At 41.8% G+C, this 23,746-nt stretch overlaps 1 protein-coding gene across 2 annotated transcripts in view; it reads right to left on the reverse strand.

The window, feature by feature from the left end:
* The window catches only part of dph6 (diphthamine biosynthesis 6), a 54,168-nt gene extending 32,405 nt beyond the window's left edge, over positions 1 to 21,763 (reverse strand). For both annotated transcript variants that reach the window (XM_072365451.1, XM_072365450.1), the window contains exons 1-5: positions 21,631 to 21,763; positions 21,273 to 21,364; positions 19,895 to 20,079; positions 7,387 to 7,460; positions 6,273 to 6,391 (exon numbers count right to left, since the gene is read on the reverse strand). In XM_072365451.1, coding sequence (XP_072221552.1) covers positions 6,273 to 6,391; positions 7,387 to 7,460; positions 19,895 to 20,079; positions 21,273 to 21,364; positions 21,631 to 21,653 — 493 coding nt within the window. In that variant the 5' untranslated portion in view covers positions 21,654 to 21,763. The remainder of the gene's footprint in view (positions 1 to 6,272; positions 6,392 to 7,386; positions 7,461 to 19,894; positions 20,080 to 21,272; positions 21,365 to 21,630) is intronic.
* Between the last annotated feature and the right edge of the window lie 1,983 nt (positions 21,764 to 23,746).

Genomic DNA, 23,746 nt, shown 5'->3' on the forward strand with positions numbered 1-23,746 from the left:
TGATGTTGGGGTCGTGTTCACATCAGCATGAATGAAGAGACACAAACAGACAAAACCACTTTACTCAGTTTGTTAAGCATTGAGGGGGGGTTTACACCTTTGGGACACTAAGACCTGATTGTGTCCTCTGCACACCCATGTTTCAGGCCACCACACTGAACTCCACCTCACCCTACTACTCCTTTCACAGAGAAAGTACAGCCTACGACTTCCTACTGCACATTTTTCACCATTCCCAAAAAAGCCCGAGTACCAGGTGCTCTCTACAAAGAATAGAACAATCAAAACATAACAGGACATGAATGTAAAATGCTAAATTTGAGGAAATTCCCAACCATGTACTTATTTGCTTTTGCCACCACGTTTAGCATAAAACAACTGATTGTTATCTTAAAGTATGAGGGCAAAGTTATTCGAACGAAACAAGTGCATCCTGTTGGTCACTGGTGAAGGATAGCCTTAATTCTTCAACATTTTCCACTTGATTTTTCTGCGACTGCCTATTACGTGACTGACATGATCTTTAATGAGCAACTTATGACCTATACGGTCTGATGGGTAGTTGTGACAGTGATGCCATTGCAATGAAAAAAAAAAAAAAAAAGTTGCTGAATTGGCCTAATAATTTCTCTGAAAATCCAATATAGCTCTTCTACTCCCAGACATCACGTGGTCCAGTTCATCGGCATGTTCATGTGTTTAATTAGAGGAACAGAGTTAATCCTAATGTGAGAATCTCTCTTCTCTCATGGCCTGACAACCTCAAAGGTTAATGTGTCATCTGTGGCCCCATGGGGAGCAATGGATGGGAGATGAGAAAGAATGGAGAGGAGATGTGAAGGAGGGATGTCGCATCCCATCCCGGGTTCATGTTAATCCCAGAAGAGTCTATCCTCCGGGCCCCCATGGTCCAGCACTACGGGGGAGAGACGTAGGGCCACAGCAGCGGGAAGGAGGGTGAGAAGGAGGGTAGACAGGGTGTGGAGAGAGAGAATGAGCAGGCCCTTATTCTCTTCCCAGGGGATCTGTGGTCTTAATTAGTGTGAGAATATCTAATCTCAACATCCTCTCATCTTAACCCTGCCACAAAGGTAATAAGAAGGGTGAAAAAAAGGCATTAAAATTCAATCCAATTTAAATATCCTCTTTAATTAGTCATGCCTTTTAACTAATTTTAATAATTGGATCCAAATTGCTGAGGGGATGCAGCGGTTTTTTTTTTTCCTTTTCTTTTTTAATATGTTCATTAACTTCCCAGCTCTTAAATAATATATGACACAAGATTTGATATTTACAAGGCGGGAAAGGGGACGACAGAAACCCAGGACGGCAGGAGTGAGTGATAAAATAATACAAAGATGGCATTAATGTGAAAATATATCTATCAAGACCACTTAGCACTTGTATGAGTGTTTTCTTAATTAATGTTCCTGTCTTAATGAAGGTTACTCAAACCATTTGGTCATAAAGGTAGGTGGGATGAGTGTGCACTTGTACAATGCACGCTTTGCAAAGTCTGAGTAGCCACTGGTGTGAGCCGTCGGCGATCTCGCACCACTCATTTACATGATCTTCACATTTCTGTCTCCTCTGAACCTGTTTTACAACTTGACCTAAACCCAATTACCTAACCTCATTATGCCACATTAAACCCAAATAAGCCCACTAGAAGCTGCCATTAGTCTGCCGCCAGAGACTGTAAGACCACACTTTGGAGAGAGAGAGAAGCTTCCCTAGGAGAGACTGAGAGGGATGGTTCTCCTTTAAAAGGGCTTTTTACCTTGTATTATCCTATAAAACTCCAATTAAATCCAGTGAACTTTAAAACCGGGGAGTCCAGTAATGAGAGAGTGCATTTCTTAAAAGCACTGTCGGTATTTAGGGGAAATTGAGGAGGAAGACAATGTTTACCAGCAAATCCAGAGAGCTAGTTTGTACACCTAAAAGGGAAAAAAAAAAATTGTGAAGTGAATAACATTTATCCTTTTGTTGAAATGAAACATTCTCCTCAGAAATCTGGGGGTCTAGCATTCCAGTGTATTACTGGAATACAGTATATTACTACTATCCACCCAAATATTGTTGTAGACCAAGTATTTGGAATCGGACCCTCAGCAGGAGAGCTCACCAGCAGGAAAATGTCACCCTGACACACTACAGAAACTGTTCAGCTGCTAAAAAAAAAAAAGCCCAAGCAGCTAACTGGGCCTTAAAATTTGCAATGTCTAAATATAACTGCAAAATTGTGAGATAAGCCAGAACAGGTCCAAGCCACATTGACCCTATCCTGCAATCCTAAGGACCTAAAAGATTCCCCATTCTGAACACCACTTATTAACAATAAAGACCTGTTTAGGCAGCAAAATGACCTGCACTTTATCATGCAGGTGGGTTTGATGCTATGGTTGATCTGTGCTTAACACACAACAGAAATGGCCCCATATAGATACAATCCTATGACATTTGAGCAACTCTTTGTTGCTAAAATTCTATAATCATTCAAATTTCTTCTAATAAAAACTGTTCCTTTCCACAACATAACCTTCCTCGGTAGTAAATGCATCTCTCTTCTCTATCCTTCCAGACTTGTAACAACCATGATCAGCCTTCTCATCTTGAAGAAGCTGATTTTGTAAACTGACAGCCCCGAGTTACCCATTTAATTGAAACTGCTTGTGATTTTGCTTACTAAGCCTAATGCCAAATTAAAAGCTGGGAGATTCTAGATACTGTCTGAGCTGAGCCGAGCCGAGCCGAGCGCAGTATCGCAGACATCCGCAGGTTGTCTTAAGATCTGGCGTGCCAGCTGACAGCTTTAATCCATGCCTTCAGAGAGAAAAGGCAGGGAAAATTGGATTCATGATGTGTAACATTTTAGCCTTTAAATGGGTGAAATAAGCATCTCCTCCCTGGTAGGTGAGCTGCCTTTAAACAATGTTCTGAAAGATCCGAGCCAAAACAAAAGCTGTTCACTATCACCTAATCTTTGCAAGACAATCAGACGCATACAGAGCAGAAAGGAAGAAGGCAGGGGAGGGATGAGTCATGGTATAAAGAACGATACGATTAGGGGGAAATTTCTCAAGCTCTTATCTGAAATTCAGTGTCAATGAGTAGAATAACAGGCAGCGTGAGATGTGTAGCAATCACGTCAAGATTACATTTTTTTTCAGAAAAACAAATGAAAGAAGAAAAAAAAAAAGAAAGAAAAGAAACTTGGATAATTGCGACCTCCCTGAAGTGGCCACAACTAACTTCCCAGAACTAAATTCATATGAATTGCAAACTCTTCAGCTTTCAAAGGGGTCGCAAACTAATGCGTGGCAAAAAAAAAAAAAAGTCTTTTATGTCACCTCTCAACGACATGATAAAACTTAATTGTTTATTTCACATTAGTGTTGAAACAAACAGAAAGACTTCATGTACTTGTCAGATGACTGAAAAAGAGAAATTAGCAACTGTCACTTTAATCTAAATTTATACTAATTCCCTTTCTCCCTGCAATTGTAAACACAAAGCAACAGGCTCCATTAGACAAACGCATGAATTCTTCACGTCCTTTAGCTTTTTCAAGGTAATTTTTGAGAGGAACAAAAAATTATTTTCTGTACTTGTTTTTATTATCCAACTGCCACTTTGTCTTCGACACATTTCTGAACTTACCAACAGTTAAACTTGACTGTAAGTAATCTGAAAAAAATATGTAATATATCATAAGAATATATATATATATATATATATATATATATATACACAGTGTGTATTTATATATATGTATTACAGAAAGAAAAAAAAGAATTCTGTAATTTTTCTATTAATTGTCCTTTGAGTATAAATTAAAACTAAATGTATGCCTTAAGAGTTGAGGTGATGTAGATTTAATTCTTTTAGGCTCAAAGGCTATGTTCATGTGAGGGGGAAAAGATCAGGCAGACGGACCTTGATTTCACGTGTGCCAATTATCTCTGGAGCTCAGAACCAATTAACTGCTGAACCTGTGCCCTGATACACACCTGCACTAATCAATCAGTTATTTAATTACATGAATATTTAAAACTAGCTTTTGGAGACGCCAATTAGCACCGTTAGCTAAAGAGGTGCTGCATTTGTAAACGACAAGTTTCCCAACAACAGAATGCTTTTTCCTTTAATTAGAAGCAGTTTTTTTGACATTCATTAGTGGAGACCTACACAGCTAAATTTATTTCCTTCCTTGAGATTTGGCATCTCCCCCCTCCCTTTCCCCAATTTAGTTTTTTTTTTCTTTTTTCCTGCCATAAGCGCACAAATGAATGCTCGCAAAATGACTCAGAAGATCAACAACATCTATTCCATTTCCAACTACCACAGAATATCATAAGCTGCTGTGGTTGTCAGCTCATATGCAGAATTAACCTTTGCCCTGTGAAAGTTTTTTCTGCTCATGTGGTCTGCACAGGTAAATCCCTCCAAATCTCTTTCACTTGCTCTCTCTCTCACACACACACAGAAAAACACCAAAGCCCAGCAGGTACGCCGCCTTCTGTCACCCAATCTCCCCTAAACAGCACACCTCACTGCTCAGACCTGCTCCCACCAAAGCTGCAATTATATGAGTGCTGCCTAAAATGCCGTGGGCGCTCGCCCCCCTATTCAGTTCTCTCCTTTCTAATTACTACTGCCCTGGGACAGGTGAGAAGTCACGGCTGATACGATCTGCTCCTTTTACCTGTAGCCAAAACACACATGTACACATGCTCACACAAACACCTACAGTGGGGACGCCAAGACACACACTGAAAGGCACCTGAGGTGGTTTTCCTTTCTAATTATAATCTTTCGAAAAATGTAGAGAATTCGCTTTTAGACAAAGTTGTGTTTAGATCAGAAAGCTTGGTGGAGATAGCAGGGTTACAGGGTGACGGAGGTGTTTAAGTTGGGGTGTTTTTCTTTAGAAGCATACTTTTCCAGAGGGATAATTTGGCATCGTGATTGATTCATTTATGTTAAACGCTAACCTCCTTTGATCTACTTTGCTTACATATGTAATAGAGACCTTAAAAAAAAAAACCAAAGACCTTTGTTAGAATAGTTAAACAATACCTATATTCTCATGGAAAATAAAACATCTGGAGAACAATAACACTGATATCATCCCGCCTCTGATGGGCATATGACAAGTTACATTATTTACTAGTGAAATGTCCTTCGTCAAAGCCATTAAAAAATGAGAAATGGCACCAGCAACTAAAGTATCAAAGATAAATGACTTAGCTAGTGCATTCATAAGAGGTTATTTGAGCAGTGTTGAGAGATATGTAGAATATCCCTCACATGCTACTCGGCTCCACAGGTCATCAGTCAGCCGTGGACCCCTTTTTGACTGATTGCTTCCAAAGGTGACAACAAGCACTTTACAGCACGTAAACAGTGTCTACGTGATGATCTATCCCCATGAGTAGTTTGAGAGTAAAAAGAACCATTTGTATCCATAATAATCATTTATCACTGGCACATTCAAGGAGGATCCAGCTGCACTATGCAGTAGATACAGGTAGGGCTCTTAACATCATGCACTTTAAAAAAAAAAGAATAAAAGAAACTTTTTTTTCCCTTTGGGTCTCCTCTGTTATTCAGTAATCTGATATTCTTGTCCTCGGGCTCCAAAACAGGCAAGTAGAGAGCATGTGACACCACATTAACCTCTTCCCTCTGCTCTGAAGCAGTTGAAAATCGTAAATGAGAGATACCAGATTTTAATCTTCACTTCACGGACCATGGAGTCGGAGCTATGCATAAGCTGAGAAAGCAGTGTTTCTCATGCACAATGGGGACACGCATCGCTTATTGACAGCTTGCATTAATGTGCGGCACGATCACCTGTGATGATTTCTCAGCTGCCGACACTCCCTCCACCCACAGACCCACCCACCCAACGCCACGGCACACTTTCCTCACACCTCCTCCCTCTGCGCTTCTTATCTTTTCATATTGTTCTCCGCTTCAATACCTTTGCCGCTGGCGCAAGTCTTAACACCACTGCTAAGCCACAGATTAATGATTTGGGCATTACTTTGCCTGTCTCTCTTTTTCTCTCCAGTTACATACCCCCATTCCCCCTGCTATCTTTCACTTATCCAAATTTGTCCTTTCTATTCCAATGCAAAATACAACTTAACCAACATGGCGTCGTGAGAGGAAGTAAAGAAGAGAATGAAAAGGCTGACTAGAAGTGAGGGGACGTCAGACTGCTCACCAGCTGACTCTACACAAAAGAAGAAACACAAATTCACCGAAGGCGGCCACTTTGATGAGGATAGCGTGTAGGTCAGACGATATCATCTCCGATAGCAGGGATTCTTGGTCTCGGCGCCACAGGTAGGCCAAGGGCTGCAAACCAAGCCGCAAACATCTGTGGAAGAGGTGAAAAAGGGATGCAAAATGGTTAATAGTGAATATTTGCCAACTTCAGAAAAACTTTGCTGGGCAGTGGGCATCTTCACTTTGTCAAGCTAAACTTAAAGGATTAATAATCTCTCTGAGAATAAAAAGCTGTGACTCACTCCTAACGGGAAAGCCCTTTTTCCTCCATTTACAGGAAGACTGACAACCCGATAGGCCCAGAGCACATGCTCCCGCCTGCCACCGCGGCCGGCGGCTTCATTCAAGAAGACAAGCACAAAAAAAACTCCATCCTAAGCTGTGGCTTCTTTGTCACATAGAGTAAACTTGTGTGAAAAAGACATAATCACAGCAGGTAACTGGAGCCAAACTGTGTGCAACTGTCTGCTGTCCAAAAAATGTTTACATGTATGAGTGTCTCCAGAGTACGTTTGGGGAGACGACAGTTTACTGACAGCAGCACTTTTTTAATGAGAGGAAAGCTTTCCTGATGTACTGTGTAAATCCTATAAAAGGTGAGAACAACTTTCAAGCAGTTTGTCAACGGACTGTATTTTACGGTTTACTTCATCAGTCATTTTCCCCCAATAATTTACCCGGCAACAGAACCGGGACGTAATGAAACAGGCGAGTGGGTGTCCACATCACAAGGAAACTATTCCGTCTCTCTGAGAATAAAAAGCTGTGACTCACCCCTAACGGGAAAGCCCTTTTTTTTCCAAAATCCAACAAATCTCCTGAAAACCCCTTAATTCCTTTTCTTTAAATAATTGCTACATAAAAAAAAGAAATTTAAAAAAAACAACCACGCCATGAAAAATCTAAATCCTAAATAAAATGGCATAAACAAAACAAAATGTGTGTATATGTGCGTGTGTAAACAAAGCTCAGTCAAAGCTAAGAACACACTCTTTCCCCTCAGTGGACCGCAGAATGTGTGTGTGTTTGTCTGCGTGTTCGCTTCAGACAGAAAGAGTGTTATGAACCTTGAGAATTTCGACTTACACATTTTCCACACGAACCCTCTGGTAATCGGACAGTATGGCCCCCACCGATACCGCCTCGACACCCTCCTTTTCCTGTGGGGAAGAATATAAAACACGTGATCAAGCTAAACCTAAAGGATGAATAATCCATTATATGGTGAGGACAGTATTCTTGAGAAATGTCTTTGTCAATCAGCGCTGGTATCCAAAAGTATCTTTGAAACAAAAACCACACAAACTCGTGTAAACATACACACGTCAGTGAAGAAGACAAAGAAAACAAATTCTTGAGAGCTCATGCCTTTCATTGGACCGCAATCCTGTGGGTACGTTTACACTCAAGGCCTCTCCGGTCCAGCCCATACGATCGTGTGTGTTGCTGAGTCACAAAGGCACTTTCTGGACCTTATCAGCAGTCTAGAGCAAGCAGGAGACGAGTGCGTCTGGCCACAGCTTCCATACCCCGCACAGCCAGCCCAAAGATGAAGCCGCAGTGACAACTTGATGCATCAACTGAACTTTGTGTCTGTGAGTGGCACGGATCTTTAATATTGCTAAAGGCTAATCTAATTGCTTTTCATATCAGATTCATTTTTCAGAAACAGCGGGACAACTTCGTGCTCGTGAGATACTGGCACAGCCTTGAGAAGCATTCAATCTCGTGACACAAAAACAGGCTTGATCTAGAGTGACACACACAAACAACCGCTCACACAAGCCGGCAAGGGCTCCATGCTGACACACATAAATACACAGAAGTACCCGCACACACCTGCAGATTCATTAGAACATTACATGGCCTGTAATTAGAATAAGAGGCAAGGCTAGAAGCAGTGGAGGGATGCACAAGTCTACAGTAAATTACCTTGTAGCCATTATCAATTTCCCTGGCTACTGGTCCTTAAGATAACCCTCTGCCCCTCCCTCTCCCTGTGGTCCCTTCCTGCAATTTTTCTCTGCCTGGTAAACATGCTGATTAAAGCGAACAGCGTGTAAACCTTTGATACTTTCCTAAATGAAATCCATGCCCTGCCTGGGGCCTGATGCTGAGCTGAAACGCACCGTTCCTCACACACACGCAAACACACACACACACACAAACAACTCCACGTAGGCGTGCCAGCTAATCAGATAAAGGATGTGCTGTGTGGCGATATATCGGTGTGTGGCGCTCACTGTGCAGCGGAGGATGTAAGGTGTAAGGCTAAACACATATAGACAAATATGAAGCGAGATATTAACTCTTTGACCTAAGTTAAACACCATCTAAAGAAGGGATTTTACTCGAGTTATAATATCTCTCCAATGTATCCAAGAGTGGAATGTATCTTATAGTCAATTCCACTAGCCAATGACAGTAATTAAGTCAGACTGATAACATTTCAACCCAGTGCAGGGGGAGAGTTGGCTGCAGGCAGTGTCATGTAATTCTAGGTAAGCCTCAAGGCCAACACTCTATTCAAATACAATGATAACCTTTTCCCTAAATGCAACTGTCACTCCCTAAAGAGGCAAATGATGAGGTGCGGAGTGGAATAAGGAAAGACAGAGAGAAAGGAGAGAAAACTCACAAATGGGAGTGTTGAAGGAGTGTGCAACATCAAAACTAATTTAGTCCCTTGGCTTTAAACTTGGCAGGACCTGACAGAATATCAGAGCATCGGAGCAACAACAAACAGCAGCTTCTTTGTGTATTTTTGTCTCCGTCTCCCTCTCTCGCCTTTCTCTCTGGAGGCAGACTACTGTGGGTACTTGGACCTGTGAGGTTCAACTCTGCCTTGTCTAATTAAATGGATCCTCTTTTTTTTCTGGCTCTCGTTGCATCACATCACACAGCCTAATACCCCCACACAGCCTACTCGCACCTAATGATAACATAAGACAAATTTCTCACAATCCCTCTCTTCGCAATGGAGACTCTCGCCACTAGACCATTTGGCAACTGCTTTGGGAAATGATTATTTTTGGATGTGGCTATGTTTTTGTCGCTATTATAGCTATCACCAGGAGACAGGCAAAAATGAGGGGGCGGTTAATGCTGCTTGGGATGTGTTGTTACAAATTCTAGCCATTCTTTCTCATCCTCTGTGGGAGAATGTATGATGAATTAGTGTAAAGCAGAGGTATTTATATACATCTGCAGTGATAGATAATTTGGAAATTACAGACTTTGATCTTATAGTGGCTAAACAATTTATTTGACAAAGCAAAAAGGTAACTCATGACACCAATAATAACAAAATCATTATGGGAACTATCCGGCTAAACTACATTTTGGCTGCGTAGGAGGTGAAATCTGGGTAATGTGATGTTAAATCGAGGCAAAGGTCTTCACAAGGCCTTTGACCTCAAAAACACTATTCATTTTAGACTGCTGACAAATGATCTGAGGAGAGAGCTTGCTGTTCTTCCATGACCCCCCCAACCACCACCCCCACCCACCCAAAAAAAAAAAAAATCCATGAAATTAGCCTTATTCTTTAAAGGAAACACCACCTGATCCAGAACCCAAGGCCCAGAGAGGAACTACTTCTGGCACGATATTGTGCAACAGTGCAAAACCCTCTACAGCTCTGTCAGAGGCAGACTAAACAAAGGCATGCCCTGCTTTCCCCCGTCCTCTCCAGTAGGCAGAGAAGCTATTAATGAGGATGTATGGCCCAGAGCAATGGAAGTCCTTAGTCCCCCCAGCCATGTCCATCAGGGCACTTAGCCCCATGCAGTCATTAACTTCTGTTACTAATTGTCAAATTCATTAAACTAATCCTTCCCCCACATCCGGATGTCTCCTGTGGAAATGGATGGAGAGGGCTGAGTTATTAAGATGTCAGCTGTGGAGAAGATTAAGGCCAGCAGACATGCTCCACAAAGAAACGATACGGCCATTAAACTCTATATCAAGGTAGTGTGCGTGATATACTTTCTAATTATATATACATTCATCTTTGTAAGGGAGTAAAAGACTGGTTCGAATGTATTCACAGTCACAGACATGCCTTCAGTCAAGAAATCTATCTGCCCTAAAGATGTATTGACAGATCGTGAAGAAAAAAAATTCAAACTTGAAAAATGCAGCTATTTTTATCATCTCTGAGCCTTAAAAGGTACTTATCCATGCCACATATTCACTCAGGGCAATGTTCAAAAGTAGAAACCATTAACAGCAACCAAGGCAATTAGAAAGCCATAAAATATTTAAAATTCAATATTCATATTCATATGGAATACAGCAGAACCCTCATTAACTCTCTCTCAATGGCTGTCACAATGAGGTCTTAATTATACACCCTAACAATACAAAGCTCCAATTTGCAAAATGGTGGGTTTCTAAAATGCCTGCTTCAGTCTGTTCTGACAACTAGGAGCCTTGAGCAACCAGGTCTGAGCCATTCCAGACACAAAGCCATAAATGTCCGTGAAAGAATCCTCTTCCTATCAGCTCCAGAGTTGTTGACATGTACATTGCATTATATCATTGCTCCCTGCGCGTAGTGTGCTTGTCTGTGATGACAGGGGAATGTGAAAGTGGACAAGGTGAGGAAATTAATCAAAATGCGTTGAATGACAGTTTGCTCAAGGGCACTGGGGTGCAATCACATACTCTCCATTGCTGTAATCGCAACATCACGGTGTCTGACCCCACAGCCAACCCTGCACTTCCTTCTCCTCAACATAGCTCTCCCTCTCTCCTCCTCTGCATCCCTCCCTTCCTGAACCCATCAAGTAAGTGACTGGATGTGACATGGTTTTAATGTTCTCCTCATCAGCTCAGCTCTGGGCCCGTAGTAATGTAATAGGATTGTTCTCCCTTGTTCAAAGACAAGGTGGTAACATCGAGAGGGGGTTGTTGTGGCAAATAAAGTAGATGCGGTACAGGGGATAGGGCCTGCTAGGGTCAAGCGAGAGTGTTTAATGTAATGCTGACATAGTCCCGGGGCGTGATGGGGTGTCCTAACAGCTCAGACATGCCAAACTGACAGGAAGCTTAGTGTGAGGTAAGTCGGAGGAGACTGCTTATTTGTTCCTCATTACCATTCTGTTTGGTCGAAGCTGACAACCTGAGTTGCAAAAGAAATTATACACAGGGTATTGTTTATAATGGCAGAAATTACCGCCACTGTATCTTGACAACAGAATATCTAATGAGGATAAAGCACGATGAAGTGTGTCTGATACATCATGACAAAATAACAAATAGGCATGCGGGCATGGCAAATGTCTTTGTAAAACAAACGTCGGGAGAATTCTTGTTCTTAAAGTCTTTGAGAAGAATTCTCTTTGGTAATTTGGCGATGGCGTGCGTTTGAAGCAGCTGTTGAAAGATGGGCTCTTCCTTTGTGCTCGTGGACAGGCTGGCAAGATGACTCAACACATGTCAGTTCTCAGCCACATACAGCGCTGACACAAGAAAAACAAAGTTCTCTCTAAGCCAGCCGCTCATGAGTCTAACTGCCTCAAACGGTTCCTGAGATGAGGCAGGTCAGAGTCACAAGAAAGGGAGAGAGGAAGCAGACGAGGGGGAGAGCATTATCCTCTGCTGAGGCCACTGTGCAGGTGTGGCCAGACAACAGAGGATATGACTTGACACATAGTCTCTTCAACGCGATGAGTGAGGGACGTGAGCTCAACCCACAGAAATGTGACGAGTGACTGGCAAGTGTGCACCGATTGGGGTCCGACAAAGGATGGAAAAAGGCAGGTTTTTATCTGTGGAGGTGCGACTACAGCAGTGCGTGGCTGAGTTTGTATTCGTGCAGTTTCCTAGCCTGAAGTTGACGCACACATACACAGTCTTCCATAGTGATTCATTTACAATGACAGAACTGTTTTCAGCAATAGAGCCCGAGCATAAATATGCCATGCCGCACAGCTGGAAAATGTAGAAATTCATCAGGGTTAAAAACGTAGAGAGATTAACGTTTCACGGGTTTCCTCTAAGATATATATGGTTACGTAAACACAGGCCCAGCCAGTTGTCAGGCAGGGAGGGAGAGGGCCTTAGCCAAAGAAAGCACAAAGCCCTAGTTTCAGCAGGCCAAGGACAAGGAGGCTTTCCATATCAACACGAATGGAAAACTAAATGCAGGGAAGTAGAGGAGAGACATAAGGTTGTTTATTGATGTTCATGAATACTTTCGATTCAAGCAAACAAGCTCAGTCATAACTAGGTCTTAAAAACACAATATTCTACATAAATAACAAGAAATCATCCAACTTCTTCCAAACTTCAGCGTCTCGCCTCTCACAGAGGAATGATACGACATTCCTACAAATAAAGGGGGTAAAACAAAGTCATAGTCCCAACTCTGTCACGGTAACGTTCCCCACTTGGCTTGGGTAAGAGTTTGTTTGAGCATCTCAAACAGGAAGCTAACTCCAGAAAAGTGAGAGGGACAGAATCAAAGAGCGAGACTCATGCCACAGAGAAGTAAACCATGTCAGTTGTTTTTTATGGTCCAGAACAAGCACCTAGTGCACAGGGTGCATGCACGCACATGTACTGATGCCCATGTTTACACACACAGATGCGCTGGCCAACGCACACACACACAAACACACACACACACACTCCAAAATGTAAATGTTTTTCTGGTGAGGTCAGGTTCCAGGCTCTTGGCATCGTAGCTCCATCCTCCATAGCTCCAACAGACATCATGTCCACCCCCTCCCTCCATTTCCCCAGAGAGAGGCTAGAGGAAAATATAGCAGTAATGCTGGTTTGACCGACTCTCCAGACTCCAGACAGTGTTTTTCTACTGATGGTTATGACTTTAACTGCAGGAGGTGATGGGGCCTACCACAAATATTTCTCGAGGGGAATGGTTCACAAAACAAAACATAAAAGTCCTCTTAATTCTGAGTAGATAAATGGCAGGGAGTTGAAAGACTTAACACTGTTCATTAGCTGCCCGTTATGAGGCAGACAATATTAAGCTGGCCTGGCCAGCTGTTCATACCAGTTAAATCTAAAAGGTTTGATGCCCAATTTCCTACATTTTACTGTCTTTCTTAAATGGCCGATTATCTCTCCACATTTGTTGATGGCCAGAGACTAAAACATAGCTGACATGGGCAGTACATTACCCTTTGGAATGCTTGCAAATCTTTTATAGCTTCAGACAAAGCTGAAAAGGGACTTTTTAAAGAGCAGCATAATGCATTGAAAATGAAACAATAGACCTTTGATGATCAAAAGTTGTTTTGAGAAAGTCACCCAAAAGCGTCATGAATAAAACATGACAAACATCTGACGACAAGAAGGGAAACAAATTGTTAAACTAGTTTGTTTAGTTATACGAAATTAGCACAGATTTCCCTGAATATTTAATAAAACCAATATACCAAAATAGAGAAATGATGACAATATTTTTTACTCAAGAGGATATTACCTCCAAATCAGATCCGAAGATACAGTATTAGCCAATTGCTCAAATGTAAATAATATAGCTGAAACTCATTCAGCATCAAAATAAAACCAGAAGAAAAGACCATAAAAACACACGTTTTTCTTGGGGACAATGTTCAACCAAGCGGTTTATAGTGGCTCATGCCCTTGGCAAGGCAAGATAAGGCTATCAGCTTCCATCATCGCTAAACAAGATTGAGCAAAGTACATTAAGCAGAAAAATACAAACAAATTACAAAGGCTTAAGGCTTGACTCTCTATCTAATGTTTGTGGGGACTGCTAGCGTCAGTTGGTGGGAAATGGGCCTGCATCTAATAGATCCTGTCCCACCACTTCCACACGGCCAGCGAACAATACACAGTGCCATTATCTCAGCACTAATGCTATCCTTCCTCATGTGCAAAACAAGCCTGCAATCTCAACCCCACTGCCACTGTGTCGACCAACAAAAATACAAGAATCTCAGACAAAAGGAAAAGATAACAATGGCTATCACATAGGGAGGCAACACGGGGAGGCAGCTCTTTGAAGGAATACACACTTGCTTCTGCTGTAATATATCCTCGAGTAAAGCCGTCTAAAGTTAGGGCAATTGTTGTAATAAAAAAAGTTTACACAAATGACTCTCGGTTGGCCCTAAACTGCTTGTAAAACACCGTTTAGAGCTCTGTCTTCACCACAAACCAGCTCCAACAAGCCTGCATTAGCTTTGTTATTGATCTGATCTCCTAAACCTTCACTGTGACCCCAGAGGTCATGATTTATGTATTAAGCAGCTTTTTAAAGAAATCCATTTTCCTGTTGAGCCCCCAATGTACGTCTAATGCGGCACCATGCCGGTAATCAGAGAAGGGCTCGGTGTTTGATTTTGACCCCCCCCCCCCTCCACCACCTCCCCTTTCATGGTTCACACCCCTCCTTAACATCTTGTCTCACAACACCTCAGCTGCCTAATCAATACTTCAGAGCTCCTGGTTCAACTAGAGATTCCTCCGCCTGCCCTCCTCCTCCTCCTCCTTCTTCTTTTCCTCACTGCTCTTTTCTTTCTCCTCTCCCTTCGGTTCTTCTCCCTTCTTTCCTCACAGCAGGATGCACCTCCATCAGAATACTCGCAACGAGAGCGTTCCTCTGAAGGGTCCGGATGAAAGCGCGACGACAGTACAGCGGAGAACAAGGTGCGCGTTAAAGAAAGGAAGGAGAAAGGAGAAGGGAAGTATGAAAAAGAACGTTTGGACTTGTGGACAGACTGCCTCTGTGATCTCAGAGGGCTCCACTCTTGTGTGCAGATGTCGATAATGGAGCAGTGGTAGTGGCTAAGGATGAAGGGGGTTGCATTTAATAAAGGTCAGAAGAAACAGGGAAAAGGGGAAGAGTGTGTGAGTTTAAGAGAAGGATTATCTCACGAAGCACAAGATGTTTTAAAACACACCAGTGGAGGGGAACGTTTCATCTACAAAGGCCAAAGGTCTCAGTGCACCTCTCCGCGACTTTTCCCAGATATCTCTCAAAAAACAAAGCGAGAAAAAGAAAAACTAAATAAAGGGATGTTGGATGTTAACTGACCTGTGATACTGCTTATACAACATAATAAAAGAGTGTTTTTTGATAAGTCAAATGTATTACAAGATGGGAAATTAGATTTGAAAGTAACATTTCCATCGTTCTCGAAGCTGGGCCTCAGTATGACAGAGATGTTACAGCACTGCTAATTAGAGCTGGCGGAATAGAACATGTGCGTAGATATCATCTATTGTTCCTCATCACTCTAATGAGCTTAAATGTCTTTGTCTTTATTCATCAGCTCAAAGGTTGCTGAGTTGCGGTGAGGAAGTTGTTTTCTTTTCATATATCTTATTTAATATTACACCAAGTGACTGAGGATGCAGATGCATTTTTCAAAAGCTCGCTGCCACTTAGGGTTTTTTCTACTTCAGCAAATACCTCTTCTTAAAAAAATGTCATTCAAATCTAATGATTCACGTTGGCCACCTTGAAGCGTGCACGTATGGATGAGAGCAGCAAGAGCACCTCTGTCCAACCGGGAACGATGAAAGAAGGTGAACTGGGGGAAAGAAGAAAGACAGAGGTGTGCAAGGAGAACAGAGATAGACCTGTTATCATGTAACAGAGGCCCAGTTTGACCTGACCTTGAACACAGGAGCTTGCGTGCCAGCACACACACACAGGCAGGGTCACGGGACATAAAGAGCCACTGTGTCAGATCACAGAGCACAGAAAGAAGGATAAAGGACTTGAGGGATGTGATATGACTAATATGAGGGGTTTTGCAGGCTTTGGGCAGCGGCAGGAGGGAGGGGGGCGGGGGGGAGCGGCGGGAGGGGACTGGAGTTACAGCCAGGGGTGACTGACACTGTTGATCTGTATCACACATGAGAGCTGATCATACAGAGGAAAGCAAAAACCAACTGCACAACAAAGTATGGACAAACACCTCAGAAAATGTCATGTCAAACGTCCATGTGATCATTTAAAAACACGAAAACCTTCATTCAGTTACACAGACCTATCTCGTACGCGATTCTTAAAATCCTAATTTAGTTCTGAGGCCCAGCAGATGACACGGCATGCGATTTCTTCAATTAAAACAAGCACTTGACCGAAAAATGTGCCTCAACCAAAACGGTTCTTTCTCCCCCTCGAAGCGCTGGTTCAAAGATCAGCACCTAGCGGGATGGGATGGGGTACGGTGAGGCTTGCGTGTCTATCAGGTTACAAACTTCAAAGAGACACTGCCATGCACAGCCAGCGATGAGAGCAAAGGGGCCAAGGAAAGAGCCACATTGTCATCCTGCCATTATAACCACTGCCAGGGAAAGGATAGCTCTTTTTTTTTTTCCCCTATCATAATTAGGCTTTTTTCCCATCTCTATTAACAATGGTTCTGAAGAATATGATCTCTTCCTTTGAGTCTTCTGAATGGCTCCAAACATTCTCAGAGACACGTTTGCTTTTGAAGCTAATGGGAACGATCCATAGATGGCACTGTTGGCTCATGCTACGAGTTTGGTGCCAGCATTGCAAAGGAGGAGGAGGGCAGAAAATCCACTTAAAACTCATCAACTTTGGATCTGAGAAAAAGAAAAATGTTTCATCTGCACTCAAGTGTCATTCGCCAAATATAATCATGTAACTTCTAATTAATTCAAACTGCTAGTGAATATCTTTCAAAGCGTCACACTTTCATGTTAAAACTCTTCGTTTTCCAGCAATGGTGATTTAACAACTCGTAATTAAAAAAAATGAAGTGTTTTTTTCCCCCCGCTCTGTCTCGCTTCCCCATCACTTCCTTCACGACCTGACAACACCAGAAACTTCATGAACACAATTCTATTTTTGTTCTATTGTTTTACAAACAAAATACTAAACCAGGGAACAGGGTTGAACTTGACTAAAAGCGGCCACGATCTACGACTTTAAGCAAATATCTGAGATTCAATGACATAATTCTATCTAAAAACACTCATTTAAATAATAAATCAATAAAAAAGTGACCACCTATGCATATGCAGTTAGTCAACTTACTGATTCGCAAGAGTACAGAAAGAAAAAAGAAAAGAGCGGTTGGGAGAACTGAAATCTGAGATATCAAGTTGTGTTCTTATGGTTGCCATCACTCATTAAGCAATAGAGGAAGCCTGTTGTTTATGGTGCAGGATTGTTGATGACGGTGAGAAGGGTAAACGGGGACACAACTGGAGGTCTGCAAGCCTGCGAGGGCCCCGTGGGAGTCCAACTGCCCTGATCTATGGCCTGTCTGACGGGTGAGGTCAGACCAGAGAAGCCCTGGAAATGGGAAATTAGCAGGCTTTTGCAATTAGAGCCATGACCACAGGCAGAGATGGTATTGCATCACATACAACAGACATGTTTCGCTATTCAACTGTGAATCATCACGAGAGGCCAAAAAAAAAAAACAGAAAAGGGGGCCCGAGAGTGTGTATACTCGCAAAAAAAAAAAAAGATTAAATCAGGATCTTTCACATGTGGCTGAATGTGTAAAGCTGGCAGTTTTATACAGAAGATGGCAAAATACGACAGGCAGAGGGCGCGAAATACCCCCAGGCAGGCTGACTGGCCCTTGCCACCGAGGCTGTGTGTGTGGACACGCCGAAGCCCCGAAGCAGTCCTCCACTCCGGACAAGCGTGTCTCCACGCAGAGCATCAAAAAGAACCACGCAAACCCAGATTCCCCTTCTTTCCACCACATCGAGCCAGCTCCCCTCTCAACAACAAACCCCTGTCCACTATTCCATAAGAAGCTCCTAAATTTTGATGCTCCCAGCTAAAATAAGAAGTTGTGTAGGGGTGCAGAGGGGCTAAAGTGTTTCACAGGATCAATCCCCACACCCCGTTTGAGCTGACAGCAGGGAGAGTTCTAGCTGCTGTTGGAAGTTTCCGTTCAGGTAGCCTCCTCTTGGCTGCAGGCGGTCAGATAGGCAGGCAGTGCCAGCGGTGAGTTAAACACACACACACAGTTATCTCAAACCTGTCAGTCAGCCACCTGTACAACATCGGACCACCGAGGTCTCATACATAATTTGGCATCAAATGAATATATTCCCAGAGTCCTGGAAAAGTGTTGTTTGATGAAATATTAATTCAGTGATTAATTTTTGCATCTGATCTTCTGTCAAGTGAGATAAAAAAAAAAAAAGAAAAGAAAGAAAAAAATGGAATTTTTCCTGTGAACCTATTGTTGAAGGGCACCTCTGTCCAACTTTGCACATGAAACTTTAACTGATACAACCGGCACACTGTTGTTTCAGAGGAAGGTGAAAAAGAAAACTTACACTAATTTACTGTAGAAGTAAAGCTGAAACGTACTAAATGAGACAGACTAAAAGCACTAACATGATTTTTTACTCTCACAAACAGCTTGGTTGCGTGACACAATAGATGCCAAAGAAAAAGTGTAAAGCAGGTCAGCCAGTGCTACTTGCTTAGTAGGGGCTTTTTGAGAATATCAGTGTGGTTATAGCTCGACTCGGTCAGTTAAATGGACTGATTCTTTGTCCCAGTATGTATGCAGAAGAGGAAAATATACCTATTAACTCATTTGCATCCAATGCCATGACACCGTGAACTGTGTCAGAACACGGGTCAACACATTCTGCCGCTTCTCGTTTTCTCTGCAAAAGAGTATCAGACATGCGTAAGTGTAGCCAAAATGAATGCACAGACTTTAAGTTATCAGACTGCTGTTCTGTCAGAAGAGGCTGCGGCTGTAAAAATCTGGATTTTCTTTAGAGCAGAACGACAGTCTGTCAATGCTGTAAGTGAACGCGAGTTGATATGTGGTTTTAACAGACTGCTTTTCCATAGCAACTTCTGACATGATTAGACGTGAGACAAAAGGAACAGAAAAAAAGTGAGTGAGAGCAGCTTTATTAGGTATTCTGCCATATCAATATACATCAACACATTACTGTTTTTACAAAAAGATGCACACTGTCCCCTGTGGCAGTTACTGGCTTCTTCCTCGTGGAAAATGCCCAGAGCTCCTGAGCCAGTTTGGCCCTAATTGAATGTATGCATGCAGGAGTAATTCAACTTAACACTAAATCCTGGTAGCAAGTTTTTTCTAGCTGTTAATAGTTTATCAAATAAATCCTTTAACTGATGACACTGGTAGAAAATATCTTTTTTGGGTGACCGGGAGATACAGAAGTTTGATAAGAAGAAGCTACACTGGCCACGATCTTTGTAACAATTCAATGAAAGAGTCGGGCAGCATATAGGTTATAAAATCAGACTAGTTCCATTTCAGAGGGTATGGGGAGGTTTATCAACACTTTTTCTTGTTATAGTTTTAGATAAATGTACTATAGTTTTTGCTTGTTTTAGTTTTTTATTGGATTAATGCTGCAGATTCCCACAGGGATGCTGCATCCTACAGTTTTTGATGATTTACGAAGCATTACTGTTGAATGTGGATAAATAAAGTAGATATAAAATACAAAAAAAATAAAAAATAATAAGCAGACCAGCGATCCTCTGGTAGGCCTTCTGGCCAGAGAACATGGATTTGACACCCACGAGTCAGGCAGCAACTCTACTCACTGACATGTGGTAAAAAATTCCTTTCATTGACAGACCTACCTTGACAAGGTGCAGCAGCTGATAAAGGTCCTCCACCTCATCCCCCTCTGTCTTCCTGTAGTTTCTGCTCGTGTCCAGGCTGGAACCCTGAATGGTGCGCCTATACAGAGGCAAGTCCATGGCATCAGCATACAGCTTTATTGCCTGGTGGCCTACTGTTTGGTACATGTAGCTGTCCAACTCATCTGTGGCATGAAGGAAAATATGTTCAAGCTCTGTCTAACAACAACACATTATTCATGTATTTATAAATAAAATGAAAAAAAAAAGATGGAAAAATACAGGAAAAGGGCCATTTAGACTCACCAATCAACCTAACATATGCATGGGTGGTCAGAGGAAGCTGTAGCACCCAGAGAGAAAGGCCCTAACAAGGATTCGAACCAAGAATCCTGGGGTGACGGTGCGAACCACCACACCACCGCGCAGCAACATTAAATCTGCTTGGTTAAAGTTAAAGACGTGGCCGCTTCTCGTGAACACTCCTCGGACAGATTCCACAGAAGGCCCTTGAACTGCCCAAGTGGAGCTGTTCAGCAGCCGCTCAGCACAGTTACACACACAGTCGATTTAAGCTAGTTACAGCTTAACAGGGCCACTTAACTTGACCTCCTTCCTTATCCCAGAATACATGCAAGGGAGCCAAATCGAGTTACTGACCGATGTATGTGACACTGTGGACTGTGTGAGAAAACATTCAAGACATTCTGCCACTTCAGACTTTCTCTGTGGGAAATCATCAAACATATCAGCTGAATTTACAGCAGAGACATTGTCTTTAAGTTACTTAAATGGCGATTCTGTCTGAAAAAGCTGCCGTTATAGTATCAAGATTTCATTAAAGCAGACCTGCAGGCTGGAATGCTTTAAGTGACCAAAACTTATGACCATACAGTCTTAATGGGCTGCCACAGACCGAAAACGACTCACAGAAAGGTTAAATCAGCCTTGAGTTGAAACAAAATTAACTAGTAGAACAGAAATTACTTGATCAGCAAGCACAATTACTCAATTACTCACCTCACAGTTAACTTACAACATTCACTGGATGTAGTGGATGTAGTAAGATTAAAGCCTGATATAAAAGATTAAAGCATTATCTGGTATAATATCACCAGAGACTACAGAAAAAGAAAGGAATAGCTACAGAGGTTCGTGACAGTACATGTGTAAAATTAAAACTTCTGACCCAAAACAAGGTCAGACTTTCCCAACAACCAAAAAAAGTAGTATCCATGCTCATCTAATTACTGTGAAAATCATCCAATACTACATATCTGTGACACAGTGAAGTACATCCACAGAAGTGCAGCTGGCTGACCCACAAAACACAGCCCCTGCGGATCATAGCTAAGCTACATCAGCGCGATTTCCTCACCTGTGTGAGCCGGGCGTAGGTTGGCCAGAGCAACGACACGATGCCCAGCAGCAACACACTGCATCATGTTGTAGCAGCTGTCTTTACCCCCACTGGACCGGAACATGAGAAACAGGCACAGGGGTAAGGGCGGTTTAAATCATTAGCATGTAGAAGTAGACATGAGGATGGATGTGCATGTTGTTCGTGAGCTGGGAATGCGTTGCGACAGTGATTAAAAACGGATTTGCAGCTGTACCTCTGTCTATTATGCGTTAATTTACATACAGTATGAAAAAAGTGTTCTGGTTGCTGCTCTGCTAGCACAAAACATCAGTGACAGCGTTATTAGTCGGCGCAAGAAAAGAGGCGCTATTACCTTATCAACGCAACAACTTTCATCTTGTTTTATTCTGTTTAGCAGTCAAATGACACTACGAGTATCGACTATGATGGTCCACAATGTGATAACTGCCCTTAGCAACCGATGATCGTACACAACAACATGTGAGAGCAACTCTGCAATTCTTCCGGGATGAAGAAAGACCCAACACTTCAAAGGAGGTGCCCTTTGATATGCCTGATAGAAAATCTGTACATATTCTGTTTCTGTCTTATCAAATACCATATTCAGTTAATTTAGATAATCCCTTTATTTATATATATATATATATATAAACAGTGTTGAATATTAATAAGATACAATATAATATTCATTTCAGCAAATAAACAAACTGTAATATTGGTCAATTGAAATAAATATACATAGAGCTAGATAAATGAAAACATGTCTCTTTCACAGCCATAAAAGTGCATAGAACTAATTGTCTAGGCTGGCCTGATGGACAGTGAAGTGAATTTATCTCTAATGCAGTACATTTCATGCATTCTATTTGTTGCTAAAATGGAAGACATCATCAGATAGGCATATAGGCACTTGTTTTACATGTTATTAAAAAAAGTGTGGGGTGAAAGTCTTTGAAGTCACATGCAAAATATTTTGTCATATTTTACATTGGGGAAAAAAATCAAATATGTAATATATTTACAGTCATTTACATTTTTTTTCCAACACCAAAACCAGTGCATGTTTCATTATAACGTAATCAAAGTGGATAGGCACTTCAGCTCTACGCACACTCATCCTTTGCCTTTTCTGTCTCAAGAGAGGACCAAAAGTCCATACACTGGTGTTCACACACCGGTTGTGCTTTTCCTCTGAGGGAGCCCTGTTTTGCTCAGAGGAAAGCCTTTGATGCTCCTTTTGCTCTCTGTTGTTGTGCCAGAGTAGAATAATTGCACTGCTTTTGTGTGCTTCTCTCACCTTCTACCCCTAAGCAGGCCAAAGGCAACTGATTCTGTCTGTGAGTACAAAATTGAGGAAGACGTCTCTTCATCCCATCTCTTTTAACTAGGTTCCCTTTTTTGTTTTTGTTTTGTTTCTCTTTTATTCATCCTGAATAAATGGCTAAATCTACACAGCAGATATACATAATTTGGGATAACAGCAGTGCGGTCTGAATACAGGGATCCCTTTTCAAATGCATGGATATGCTGTTGATCTAGTATACAATTATGTATTGATTTAACTGTGTTTATTGATATATTCTCAGTTTTATATCAAACATTATTACATACACCTCTACCTTTTAATCCCTTTTCCTTGTTTTTTTATTCTTTTATTTACTAAACTTATGCACTAACACCATATAGAAACATTTCTGTATTTTGTAACATGGTTACAAAGAAAACTTCTATGGTTCTATGAAACTTGATTTAGCTTATTGAGATACAGAGTTGGAGCTGGAAGGGTAATAGTCACCCTCAGACCCTGGGCAGTTGATCCAAAATGCTTCTTCTGCATCACAATAACAAACAACTGCAAATAAATTTGGGAAATTATCATTTCACCGCTAGAAATTAAATTTGACAGGATGAGTGATATAGTTTTCAAAACGTTCCTTTGACATGTTTGTTTGAAAAATGAACCTGCCCTGGAGAAAAGCAGCAGACATCCCCCTGGGTCTGGTTGTCCTTCAGTTTTGTAAACTCATTAATATATCACCTATGTTTTCCAATTTTGTGGGTTATACTTTATATTACAGCCTCTCTCCCACTGGTAATTTCCATTAAAACCCAAGCCCATAGGACATGACTGATGCAAATTTAGTCACTTATCACTTTTAATTTATGTTGTTTATTACCTAAACAAATAAAGAGGTGTGTTTATTTGTGACAGCCTTTTGCTGACGCAAAAGAGCATTTTATGTTTGTATTGTTGGTATGATGGGGATAAAAAGTGTTGATGGATCGACCAACAGAGACACAGCCAATGGACGTGAATATGAGACGCATAAATATGAAAGCAAGGCAGAAGGAATCAAATGACACCCTTGGCCTTTTCTTAAAGGAGCATGTGCATATGACAGGTGATTTACACAGACACACAAGCTAATTTTTGCCGCACAAGGACACGAAAACTTTGGGGGTAATGA

This window comes from Leuresthes tenuis, unplaced genomic scaffold (genome assembly GCF_036924035.1).
Source record: "Leuresthes tenuis unplaced genomic scaffold, fLeuTen1.0.hap1 SCAF_15, whole genome shotgun sequence".
Taxonomy (NCBI): Eukaryota; Metazoa; Chordata; class Actinopteri; order Atheriniformes; family Atherinopsidae; genus Leuresthes; species Leuresthes tenuis.